This window comes from Trachypithecus francoisi, unplaced genomic scaffold, assembly GCF_009764315.1.
Source record: "Trachypithecus francoisi isolate TF-2019V2 unplaced genomic scaffold, Tfra_2.0 Lachesis_group0, whole genome shotgun sequence".
In the NCBI taxonomy this organism is placed as follows: Eukaryota; Metazoa; Chordata; class Mammalia; order Primates; family Cercopithecidae; genus Trachypithecus; species Trachypithecus francoisi.
The window spans coordinates 65,903,879-65,916,993 of NW_022681453.1; the positions used below are offsets into that span (position 1 = coordinate 65,903,879).

Sequence of the window (13,115 nt, forward strand, 5' to 3'; positions counted from 1 at the left end):
TAAAGGGCTTTGCTGGCCTTTGTTATGTGTACAATGACTCAAATCTCCACTCCCTTTGGGGAAGACGTACAGGGGCAGGGAAGAGGGGCACTGTCCTTCCACCCTCCTCCGTACCCCCCTGCCACTCTCATCGGTTCAGGGCAGAAGCAGCATTCCCTTCCCCCTCAGTCACTCAGAGATGGTGCTCAAAGTCTGTGAGAGCCAGGATCAGGTACCAGACCCCAGTCAGATTCTGTTACTTCTGTCAACTTTGACCACGCTCCAGCGAGCAGATGCTGAACTGAGAGTGTGTGCATTTGTGTGTGTGTGTGTGGCCTGAGATGAGAAAGGGAAGTGCCCTTCTACAATAATAAGGGTATGCATTCAGCCCATCCACCGGTCACATATAGAGAGGACCTTAGAAAGGCTTATTATTTCTGGAAACTCTATTTGGAAAGAACTACCACGGGAGAATGGGAGACAGCCAAGACTTCATAGGATTTCATTCAGGTAGTGCTTCTTGCCTGTCCAAGTGGAGCTGTGAAACGCCTCCTGGCAAGAGAACAGCCATTTCTGCCACAGCAAAAGGCGGATCCACCCTTTCTCGGTCCCTTGTCAAGGCTTTGCCATGACAACCTAAGGAACTATGGAATTGGCAGGGTCTTCCCGACACCCGCACTCACCCACAGCTGCAGAGGCACCTGTCCACGAGGCCATGTGAGAAAGATGCTGGTAGGCGCCCACCTGCCTGGGGTTCCAGAAATACCCGGTACAGGGTTCTTAATCTAGGGTGCACAAGGGACTTCAGGAGTCAGAGAAACCCCAGGCTCATGTGAAAACATTGACTTTGATTGTATGCACACACAATGTTTCAGGGAGGTCTGTGTTCAGTAGGTGCTCAGTGGGATCAGGACCCCAGAACAAGTTAAGAACTGCTGCTCTGGGGGGCTCCAGGCCCCACGCCCAGCCCCTCGCCCCCATCTCCACCTCAGCCTGAGGTCCCATCCAGTCTGAGGGTGGCCAAGAAGAAAAGACAGCAGTGGATGGAAAAAGGAGAGAAATGACCTTTTAATGTGACAACTGACATGTCCATACACACAACCTTGTTTTTCAGGTGAGGATTCTTCTCATTTAACTGAAGCTGAATAACCCCACCCATAGGTTCTCTCCGAGTTGATCTAACTGGACAAGACCTCATGGGGAAAGTCTGTGGGGAGCAGTACCTGGAAGCCCACCCTTAACTGTCCTATTCTGGGTGCTCTGAGTCCCAGGCACTGCCTGACACTGCATCTGGCCTTCAGGACACCTTCCCGGCTGTGATCGTGGCTCACATCTACTGGGCCCTGAGGTCATCAGTGAGTCATCTGAATGCAGACTGCCAGGCACCTCTGGCCCTCACCACTTCTATAGTAAGGATTTGGGGAGTATGTGCGAACAAGGAAAAGGCAGCTTAAAGGGGATGTTCCCCACTTTGAGTTTCCTATTCTTTGCCAATGGGGAGACAAGTTCTCACTTATCTGGCCTGTGACCTCTCTAGATGCCGTGGCACAGCATCTGTGACCAGGCTTCTGCCCAACCATGTGGGTTGACAAAAACCACAGCCAGAACACGGGCCTGCAGGCCATGGGCCCCTCCTATTGGGGGCTCCTCCGTCTCTCTGGAGTCAGGGTCCCAGGAGAAACACTGAATAGAAAGTTAATCAGTGACTAAGGTGGGCTCTGATCTCAGCTGTCTCAAGCTGAAAAAGCAGAAGCCATCAGCAGTCAGGGAACCATCCTGTCCCCTTCCCTCTGCCCTGGAGAACTCCAGGGACTCTGCCCCAGTCCTGCTGGGGGTGCTGGGACTAAGAGTGCCATCTGAAACTGAAGACTCTGGCCCCATACAATGCTCAGCCACTTCTTCACCTTGTTGATGCCAAAATCACGGGAAGGTCAAGAGAACGCCGACCTCACACACCTGATCTTTGTAAGAAGTGGGGCGAAGCCAGGGTTCTGCCTCTCCCACCCAGACACCCAGTGGCAGGCTGGAGCCGCCTGGGCTTCTTGCTGCTTCTCTGCTACCACAGTTCTGAGTAGCTGCTCAGAACTCCCTGCTCCATAAGCCCAAGATGGATTCCTCAGAGGTTTCAGTTAAACATAAAATATACACAGCCTCCAATAATAAAACAAAACCCTAGCCCTCTTTCCATCATTGCATAAGCACTTCCCCCATCTCACCCAATTAAACCTTGTTCCTGAGGAACATGTGTTCTCTCCAATAACTTCGGTTGACATCTGAACACGGAATAAGAAGGGCTGAGCAACTGTAGTTGGAAGAACTTTCTAAGTGTCTAAGTAGGTGTTAAGGTGATGAGTAATCAGGCTGAGTCCCTATATAAGGTGAACGCTGTAGCAACTTAAAAAAAGAATGAGTGTTAGTGGATAAGCAAGAAATGACCTGGAGAGATGGTGGGGAGAGACAGAGGGAGAAGGAAGGGCAGAGGGAGAGGGTCTCTGACAGCTGCACAGACAGATGGACAGAGAGGAAAAAAATGGAAGAGACACAGATGGAGAAAGAGGGGCAGATGAAGAGACAGGAGCACAGGGTCCAACCCAGTGTGGGAAACAGGAGGGTTAGGAAGTGAGTTCAAACATGTCAGGACCAGAAGAAATATATGGCTTCAGCCAACACAGGACCAGAAAGCAGAAGACAGGTTGGAGGAAGGGAATCCTAACCCTGAAGGAGGAGAGTTGTAGTTCAGGAGGACTAAGGGCTGGGGCAGCCGCTTTGTGGTTACAAAGCATGTATAGATTACAGGATTTCATATTTCTTTCCATTTACGCTTTTTCATCTACTTCTAAACTGGATTGATAGCAGGGAACTCTTCAATGATACCCATATCTCATCTGGAACAAGATGCATCAGGCCAAAGGTGCCAACCTGCCCATGTGTGATACCCTGTGCTAACCTGGGCACCGTACGTCCCACCCAGCCTGAGGGTGGCCACTACCGCAGAGATGAGGGGAGGACTTTGAAGCTACAGCAAAAGCAGGCCCAGGCCTTTGGCAGAGAGAGAGGTGACATCATCTGCCTCACTGGACAACTGCTGATACATTCACAATCTGTGATACATTCACAGATTGACCAAAGCTAGGTCAATCTGTTGTGTTAAGAGCTACAAATTTTTCCAGATATTCTGCTGACATATGCTTTAGAGATAAGAATCTCTCAGGTCATTCAGAAGAGCTATTTGTGCAATCTGCCCTTTCTTTTCTCAGAGAGAAAACCTGCCAGACTTTGGGCGTCCATTCAGACTCCACCTCTGCTGAGAATGAGGGAGGTAAATTTACCTTAAATGTCACAGCTCGGTTATATTCAGTATGAAATGCACCATCCCTGTCAAATGAGGAGAAAAATGTGTTAACTTTAAGAATGGTTGTGAAGATACATACCTTTGGTTTCCTGCAGCATCTTAATAAGGTTCAGCTTTTGAATGCAGTTCAGGTTTTTATTTTTTTAAAGAAACAATTGTAAACACAGGAAGAAAACCATTCCGAAATAAAATTAATCTAACTAAAAATTGCTGTTCACTGAAAATACCAATGAAAACGTTCGGCACTTACTTGGAAATTGGAAATGCCCATGTGTACTTACTGGTAATGGAATAATTCGACCTTTTTGTCCTTCGGGCTCAGGTCAACTTTCATCTTCTTGCACAATTTCCTACTCTCTGCATCACTGAAAGACACAAATGTTGGGAACCATTTATCACCTGAAGTCCTCATAAAGGTGTTGACAGCAAAATCTGCTGGTGTCCTAAGAAATAAGCCAGGTAACTTGGAATTCCCAATAGCAGATGAGGGCCTTACTACAGATGGGCTGTGAGAACTGGAGGGAGGAGACTAACTAGGAGGCTAAGGGCTGATCAAGAAAGACAGAGGCAGGCTGCGGGGGCTCATGTCTATAATTCCATCACTTTGTGAGGCTGAGGCAGATGGATCACCTGAGGTCAGGAGTTCGAGACCAGACTGGCCAACATGGTGAAACCCTGTCTCTACTAAAAATACAAAAATTAGCCAGACGTGGTGTTGCATGCCTGTAACCCCAGCTACTCAGAAGGCTGAGGCAGGAGAATCGCTTAAACCTGGGAGGTAGAGGTTGCAGTGAGCCAAGATCGTGCCACTGCACTCCAGCCTGGATGACAAAGAGAGACTCCATCTCAAAAAAAAAAAAAAAGAAGAAGAAGAAAAAGAAAAAAGAAAAAGAAAGAAAGAAAAGAAAAGAAAGAGACAAGCAGACAGGAGCAGGTGTGTCACGACTTGTGGGTGGCAACACAGACAGAGAGACAGAGGGAGAAGGACATTTAGTAGAGATCAGGTTTTGCTATGTTAGCTGGACTGGTCTCCCTGACCCTTCCTCCCTCAGGCCCAGACAAAGACAGGTCCAGACAAAGGAGGTGCCTCAGCAGCTTAGGGTGTGGACAGCCCATGGTAACAAGAAAATAAACTCCAATCCTGGCCACTCTTTAGATTTACCAGGCAAGTTTTTAAAAAGATCGATGCCCTGGCCTTCCCCTGATTGTTAATTTGGAATCACTGTCAGGGGTGGGACAAGCAAGATGTTTGTTTTTAGAGCTCTGACATAGGCTACGTGCTATACACTATGTGACCAAGGTAAGAGGAAAACATGCGACCATGTTGAAGAAGTTATTAAATTTGGCCAGGTATTGACAAAAGACAAAAGGGGAAAGGACCAGGCTGTGGTTAAAGGAGCCCCTCCCTTGGCATCTGGGATATTACACTCTCTTCCAATAAGAAATGCCTGTCAGGTACCATTCCCCATTTACAAAGCACTCGTGCACAACCTCATTTCATCTTAGTGCCCTGCCTGTTAGAACAATGGATTTCAATATGTGGTCCCTGAACCAGTAGCACCAGCATCATTCAGGAACCTATTAGAAATGCAAATTATCAGCCCCATCCCAGACCTACTAAACCAGAAACCCTGGGGATACCTGAGCAATTGCATTTGAACAACCTTCTAGGTGATTCTGATGTGTGCTCAAGTTTGGAAACCACTCATTGCATTAGACTAGCTCCTTCACTGGCTCATGTTCTTCTCCCCTACCTCCACGAGGTTTGGCTCCCCTGTGCCCTACACCAGCCCCTTAGAGACCTGACCTGCTCTCACGGCTTCCCCATCCTGCCTGCACTCAGCCAGTCAGAGAGCTCTGCTTGTTACTTGGGGGCCATCTCCCCAGCCCTGAAAGGACTCAGTGAGGGCATCTTGGCTACCCAATGCCCACTGGTCACCACTGACTACACAACTGGAGTCATCTTTTGGGGAATTTTGTTGGGACAGGTACAACAGCCACCTGAGGCAAGGCACTGTATCCCCCAGTTGCTTACATGCCTCACCTCCACCAACAGCCATCAGCTTCACACAGCTGTGCCCCAGCCCAGAACAGATGGACTAATTAAACCACTCAGCTCAATTCTAAAAGCAACACTCATCAGTGGACATGTAAAAAAACGCAGGACCTCATTTTAAGTGTAAAGATGCAATTTGCAACTCAAGAAGCATGTCTTACTGGAGAGGTGTGTGATGGTCAGAAAGGAGGAGTGTCTCCCTGCCCCCTTCCTCCCTCAGGCCCAGGGGTTTCCTCCCTACTAGTCCCAGCTGTCTAGCCATCGCTGCAGCCACTGTAGCTTCCAGCCCTGGGCCTGGCAAACAGTAGGGACTCATGAAATGCATGAAGAATCCAGAGAGGAACTGCAATAGTTCCTCGCCCAAGGTGGCAAGGACATTTTAGGATAGAGTCCAGAGAGAAGGGGCAAGCTGGGAGTGGGCTCTCCAAATACAGAGGACAGCCCAGGGCATCCGCTGAAAACTTTCTTATCCTAAAGCCCTCTGAGGTCCACATATGCCTCTTCTGACAACCGCTATTACAGTTCAGGTGTGCCCTGTCCCGCAGGGACTCTGTAGTGAACCTGCACTGACGGGTGGTAGGTCTGTTTGAGAACAACCGCGAATGAGGTGCCCCTTCCCCGCTTGAGTTAATTCCCCGGGACAGAGGGCTCGACTCGGGATGTTTACAACCACTCACTTGGCACCTTCCTCGTTGGTCTTTGTTCTGCTGTGCTCCACTGTTTCTGTGACCACCTACCGTCCACCCAAATGCAACAACAAACAGCAGCTGGGGCAGGAGCCAAGGCTGGGATGGGATGTGCGCGGCCTCCCTCAGCCCCATCAGCCCCATCCTGGCACCCACGGCATGCAAAGGGCCAGCTCATCGCCTCTCCCTTCACGCTGCAGTGCCTGCCTGGGCGGCTCAGACGCTGCAAGGCAGCAACTGGAGGGGAGAATCCCCACCCCATGTCCCTCTCTCTTCCATCAAGCCTGGCTGGCAGCCTCTGCCTGTGACTATCACAAAGCAGAGGGAGGAAACAGGGGCTTGGTTCATTCCCACGCCAATCCCGGTCCACTCTGTGGGAAACCCTTCCACGAAAAAGTCCCACGACGGCAGCCTTAGGTTCCCTGAGGGCCCAGGCAAGTCTTAGGACTAAGAATCCAAATCAACTAAGTTGGCTGGTAGAGCTGGGGCCACAGAGGCACCCCTGCTTGTTCTTCAGCTTGGCCTCCAAGGTTCAGCCCAGTGCGCAGCCTCCTGCCCTCACTCCACCTAAGCAAGTACCCCACGAGCCCTCACTGCAGACTCTGTGCCACCTTCCTTGTTAGGTTTTGTAACACTCCTAAGGATTCTCTCCTCTCCCCATCCCCTGCATTCTCTCTCTCCCTGAGAGGTGAGTGGGGAGGAGGCTTCCTGTCCCCTCTGAGCACACTTCTGGCACAGACCTGAGGGCCACTGGATCCAGCACTCCCAATCTCCCCTCCCCTGTTGTCTTCCTCTCCACGGCGCTTATCAACATCTGACCAACTTGTCCACCGCCTGCCCCATCAGAAACATGTGCTCCGTGAAGCCAAGGGCTTGGTTTTGTGCACAGCTATCTCCCCAGTGGCACAAGAGCAGCTGACACATCGTAGGCACTCTATAAATCACCTGACTGAATGGCTGAAATGAATGATATTATCTTACTGCTGCTGGGGTGAGGCTCTGCGTTTCTGGCTTTCTGGGATCTCTGGGCTCCGTCTATTGAGCTCCAGGAATCCTGCCAGATGACAATTCCTGACAATGTTCTCTCAGCACTGCTCCCTTCCTTCCCATAGTTCTGTCTCTCAGAGTGTATAAGTGTGAGTAGTGTGTGTGTGCGCAAGCATGTGCGCACACACTGATTGTGCAGTGGAGACAATAAATACCAGAAGAGTTCAAGTAGGGGAGAAAATTACCTAAGCTCAGAGACTTAAAAGGATCTGAGTTGAGAGATTAAGTACAATTAATTGATCTACTGCCTACCTCCCTCCCCCTGGCAGTGATTGAGGCTCTAGGGGAGAAAGGAGACAAAGCAGTGAGCAGGAAAACGAGACGCTTTGCTAGAATTGAGAGGATGGAGAACGCCACCATGGGTCATGGAGAAGGGGCTGGCAGTGCAAAGACCCTCACCCGCCACTCCCCTGGCCCCTGTCCTGCAAGAACCAGCCATCCCTCTGCCCATTTACTCACCACTGTTCCAAGGAATGAGGCACCAAGGCCACTGATCTGCTCCATCCTATCCTTCCCCACCTCACTTGGCTCTCTTCCACGGAGAATGTGGAAGGAAAGACTGCAGAGGCCTATATACACTTCCCTCCCCACCCCACACCCCCACACCCAGACAGACACATGGGCATGGGTTTCCATCTGCATCTGCCACGGGACAGCTGGCTGCTAGTCAGGAGTGGCTGCTGCAGGTACACAGTGCTGTGTTTATTGGATTTTCCTGTGTAGTAATTACTGTCCAAGAGACTGGAGACACACACTCCTGGGAGTCAGGCCCAGGGATCCAAGTGGGAGTGAGAGCAGGAAGAAAGAGGAAAAACAAGGTCTGGGAGACGGCGGAGTCAGGAGGTGGGGGTCTGAGGTCTTTTACGAGTCCAGCCTAAGTACCACAGCCCACTAGAATGACAGTTTCAACATCTGGCTCTGCCATTAGCAACCTCTGGCAGGACCCTTAGTTTCCTGAGCTGCAAAATGCCAGAGTTATCCACATAAACTGAATGGAGCTTGATTTCTCTACGGGGTCAAGTCAGACTAAATAAAGCATTGAGACAGGCTGCCTTATATCCTGACACATGAACCACCAGCCAGAACCTGGGGCAAAAAATGGAGATAAAACAACCTCTGAACCCCTGTCATCTCTCTCCTCGCCTCCCAACCGGATCCTCAGTCAGCCACAGTTGGGGTTCTCACATCCACGGCAGACCATGTTCAGCCCCTCCTGGTGGGGTAGAAACAAGACCACACTGAAGACAAGAAGGAAGGCTTCTGCCTGTCTTAACATTAACTTTGTGCCCACGGCTACCCCAGCCTCTCTAGCTCCATTTCCCCATCAAAGAAGGGATAACTCTCTTCCTCCCACCGGCCCTGGTCTAACATGGCAGGATTCTGGTCAGGTGGACCCGTGATCCCCTGGGGACAGGTAGGAGAAGAAAGGTAGAAAGTGTCCTCACTTCAAGGACATGAAGAAAAGGGGGGCGAGTGCTGAGCAAGAAATACTGAGTGACTGCCTGATGCCAAGTACCAAGGATGATGTGAAAGAATGTGGCTGGAGGATACAAGGCAGGAGGCAATGAGACAGAAGTCCTGGAAGAGCTGAACCTTGAACTTGGACAGGCCGTGGTGGTCACGTAGCACCCTCTGAAGGAAGGGTTCCCTACAATAGGGCTCCTCCCCGAGTTGGCTGTTTCCCTTGGTACATGCCTCAGGAAGGTGCATCACAGGGTCTGGATTACAGAGTACAGTTAGTAAGAGTGGTGGGAAAAAGAGAGAGGAACATGGCTTTTCTGAAGACATGTAAGGTGCCTCCCCTCCGCTGCCCTCCCAGCCCAGCAATTCTAAGGCTCTGCTCCTCAGGGGGATGTGTCACTCCAACAAGGGCATGGTGGTGTGCTGGACGGTATCTGAAACCACAAGATAAACATGGCACTTCTTCTGGGAGTCTGTTTTACCCCCTGGTAAGTAATGTTGAACATGCTGAAGAGCAAATGCTAAATTCAAATAGTTTTTAGGAGAAAACATAAGTCTTTAAAATATGCTATGCCTGCTCTGGCAGGTCCCCAATCTTACATCTGGGAAGCTGTCACCGCTCCAGAGAAATCAAGCAGATGGGGAGGAGGGCAGGGAAGAAAGCAGATGTGGTTAAGCAATGACCTTAAGCCTTAAGGAAAAGAAAGTAGCAAGCACCTGATAGGACAGCCTTGCCCCCTGTGAGATGCAGCCTCAGGAATTAGCAAACCAGGCACAGCTCCATGCTGGCTCCAGCTCAACTTCCCAGACAGCAGCACTCCACGCCAAGCCCTAGCCCCAGCGCCCAGCTGGCAGGGCACGAGGGGAATACCAACTGCCGCACACACAACCCGCTTAACAGCCGGACAACCACCACCAGCCAGACTGAGCGTGGCTGTCGAGGTCTGAGCCAGGAGTGGAGTGAGGGAGAAGGAAAGCTGACAAAACCCTGGACAGAAGTCAGACGCCCTACAGACACCCCAGAGCAACAAGTTACAGGACCTGGAGCAGGGAGAAAACCAGCGGAGAAGTGTTTGTGTGTTCCTGCAGGTGTGCATAGAGGAATAGGGAGGAAAGAGCCAGAAAAGCAAAAAAACATTAAAAAAAGAAAAGGAAAAGAAATATCCACATAGAAAGGAGAGAGGAGAAAAGAGGCCAAAAGAAGGCCAGGCCAGGCACGGTGGCACATGCCTGTAATCCCAGCACTTTGGGAGGCAGAGGCAGGTGAATTGCTTGAGCCTGGGAGTTCAAGACCAGCCTGGGCAACATGGCAAAACCTGGTCTCTACAAAAAAATAGAAAACTTAGCTGAGCATTGTGGTATGTGCCTACTGGGGAGGCTGAGTTGGGAGGAAGGCTTCAGCCTGGGAGGTCAAGTCTGCAATGTACTGAGATTGTGACACTGCACTGCAGCCTAGGCAACAGAGACTGTCTCAAAAACAAAAAGGGCCGTGCAAGGTTGCGGGGAGTCCTGGACTCAGGATTGGGAAAAGAGAACAGAAACCTAATAAGGGGAGAGAAAAGAGGGAGACATGAGAGAACCTCAGAGAGAAGGATAGGCACCCTTCTAAAATGGGGAATGGGGAGGGAGGGGCACAAAGAGAAAAAGACCCCCCTCAAAGACTAGAAGGCACGCGCCCACCACCATGCTTATAACACACACACACCAAGCCTGGAAGCTTCCAGCATTTTCTGAACCAGGCTATTTAGGGATGAGAGCAACTTGGAAGACTCAACTCCACATTTCCCAGAAGATTCAACTGAAGCCCAGAGAGGGGCAGTGACTTGCCAAAGGCCCCACAGCTATTTGATGTCAGAGCCTAGACTCAAAACTGGGTCTTCTGACCTTTAGTCCTACAAATTCCACTGCACCCTGTACTTTTTTTTTTTGAGACGGAGTTTTGCTCTTGTAGCCCAAGCTGGAGTGCAATGGCACGATCTTGGCTTACTGCAACCTCCACCTCCTGGGTTCAAGTGATTCTCCTGCCTCAGCCTCCCGAATAGCTGGGATTACAGGCATGCACCACCATGCCCAGTTAATTTTGTATTTTTAGTAGAGATGGGGTTTCTCCATGTTGGTCAGGCTGGTCTCAAACTTCCGACCTCAGGTGATCCACCTGCCTCGGCCTCCCAAAGTGCTGGAATTATAGGTGTGAGCCACTGTGCCCAGCCTGCACCCTGTAATTCTTAAGGGTCAGAGCAAAACACCCATGGCCTGGGGCTCAATCCCATGCCCAAAACCTTCTTCAGGTTCATCTTTACAAGAACCAAGGGGTCCTCACCCAGTAAACAGTTGCTGAGTGAATAAGCATACCATTTCTCCCCCTCCAGCTTCCTCCTGAACAAACTTGTCTAGATGAAAAACAACACTAGGAGAATGGTGTCTCACATTTAAATTGTATTTCCTATTTTAGAAAGAACTTTCATTTACCCGATCCTTATCACAGACCTAGAAAGAAGGCAGAACGTGTATCGCTGTCCCATTTCACAGCTGAGGAAACAGACTCAGGGTGACCGACTTGCCTGGTGTCACAGGGCTAGTGAGCAGCGCAGCTAACTAACTAGTCAGCAGTCAGCCCGGGCCCCCTCCAAAGCCCAAGGCTTTCTCCCTTATTCCACACGCCTGCAAAGACACCTCAACACTGGAGTAGCATCTTCTCTCACCCCAGATGCTCCCTGTTCCCCTCACCTGCCTTTTAAAGGGAAAAGCAGGGTGGCCTGTGTACTCCTGACCTTCCTGGTCACCCCAACCCCAAGCCCTGTCCCCATCCTAGCCACCAACCCTTCGTGGGCAGGGCAGGAAGTGGAGCTGGGAACGATGAGAGATGGGTGCCTCAGCAGGGCCCATTTGAGGGAGGTGAGCTCTGGCTGGCTACCTGCTATTTTACAGTGACAAGGATAAAGAAGGTAGCCTGGCCCTGTGCCACCTACTCGCTCCTCGGCAGACAGCACCAGAAAGCAAAGTTCCCAATGGCACTTCTGCCCATCCCTGGGTGTGTCTCATTCACAGACCCACAGACATGGACTGGACATACTTAGGACAACCGTAAGAGCTCTCATTGCAGGGCTCTGTGGAGCTACCACGGGGGCTCCCCATGTCCTGATGATTCCAGGCAAGTTTAGAAGTCTAGAAGCAGGAGTGAATGAGCTGGAGGGCAGCAGCTGAGTTCTTGGAGATCTCCTTTTCCAACAGTGGTTTGTGACAGCTGCCACCTAGGGTGGCCTACCTGGGCCACAGCCCAGAGTTCTGAACCTTGGGCTACTCAGGAAAGATGGCACCCTGCCTCTAATTTCAAATTTATACCCAGATATTCCTGAGTCCAACTTAATCCACTTTGGCTCCATAATTCACCTACTTATCCACACTATTTTAAAAGCTATCTAACATTTCAGTTTCTATGTCCTCTTACAGCAATAAATTCAACAGAGTGAGGCAACGACATGGAATAGTCCATCCTTCTGTCTTCAGGTTAACTCTTTCAAGCTCCAAGGTGCTTCTCTGCCCCAATTTTAATTTGAGCACGTGGAAATTCACAGGATGTTCTCATTGGCACTTTTATTGACTCCAGACATCATGTTTCCAAACTTGAGTCCTGAAGTTGAATCTCCATAGTCTGTCTTCACCCACTACCCCGGACCCCATTTCACTCAGGCACCTTGCGCTGCATGTTTTCCAGGCCACTCAGGGACAGCAGCAGGCCTTTCACCTCCACAGGCAGTTCTGGGGGTCCACTCCATAGGTGGCCACCTGCAGGGAAAGCCAGCGCACTGTGAGCACATGGTATTGTGCTCTGAGGTCTTTGCACCAAATGTGAACACGACCTCCTCTGTGAAGCTTTTCTCAACCTTTCCAGGCAGAATGGAGGGGCTCTCCCTCCATACATATAGTCTGTGTTTGCAGCACTGTTCACCTGACATTGGAATCACTGGGCTAAGTGTCTGCCTTCTTCTCACATACTGAGCTCCTTGAGGATGCAGTTACCCATCTGTGTGTTCTCAAAGCACGTAGTAAATGCCCGGTAATGTCTGCCACATGGACCCAGGTGGAGATAGCAACTAAGTCAAAGCTCCTCTGCCCATTTCTGCCACCTACAAGCCTTGTAAGAACTCCCTACAATAAGCCTCCATCAGCTTGGCAGAACTGTTGTCATCTCCAGATACGGAAATTCCAAAGTGCCTTGTCTCCACCTAACAGGCTTTGTTACTCTGCCAGTCACACAGAGCATGGCTGGTCAAATATGGGAGACAGAGAGATACCTGGAAGGCAAGCACTCTTTCGGATCAACTATGAACTAGAATTAACCAATGGCTAAGATCTCACCTACTGCCTGGTGAGCAGCCTTTTCTGTTCAGTTAGTATCTGAATGAATCTGGAAGTATGAGGCCACACACACACACGCACACCCTCTACAGCACACACCACTTGGCTAAGACTTATTATCCTAGTTTCACTCAGTGCTTTGTCAAAATATGAATCTCCTTCAATGCTCTCTAAT

At 50.3% G+C, this 13,115-nt stretch overlaps 1 protein-coding gene across 1 annotated transcript in view; it reads right to left on the bottom strand.

Moving 5' to 3' along the window:
* The window catches only part of PDIA5 (protein disulfide isomerase family A member 5), a 94,164-nt gene that overhangs the window by 54,203 nt on the left and 26,846 nt on the right, over window positions 1–13,115 (bottom strand). The window contains exons 4-5 of the mRNA XM_033211010.1: window positions 3,613–3,696; window positions 3,309–3,354 (exon numbers count right to left, since the gene is read on the bottom strand). Coding sequence (XP_033066901.1) covers window positions 3,309–3,354; window positions 3,613–3,696 — 130 coding nt within the window. The remainder of the gene's footprint in view (window positions 1–3,308; window positions 3,355–3,612; window positions 3,697–13,115) is intronic.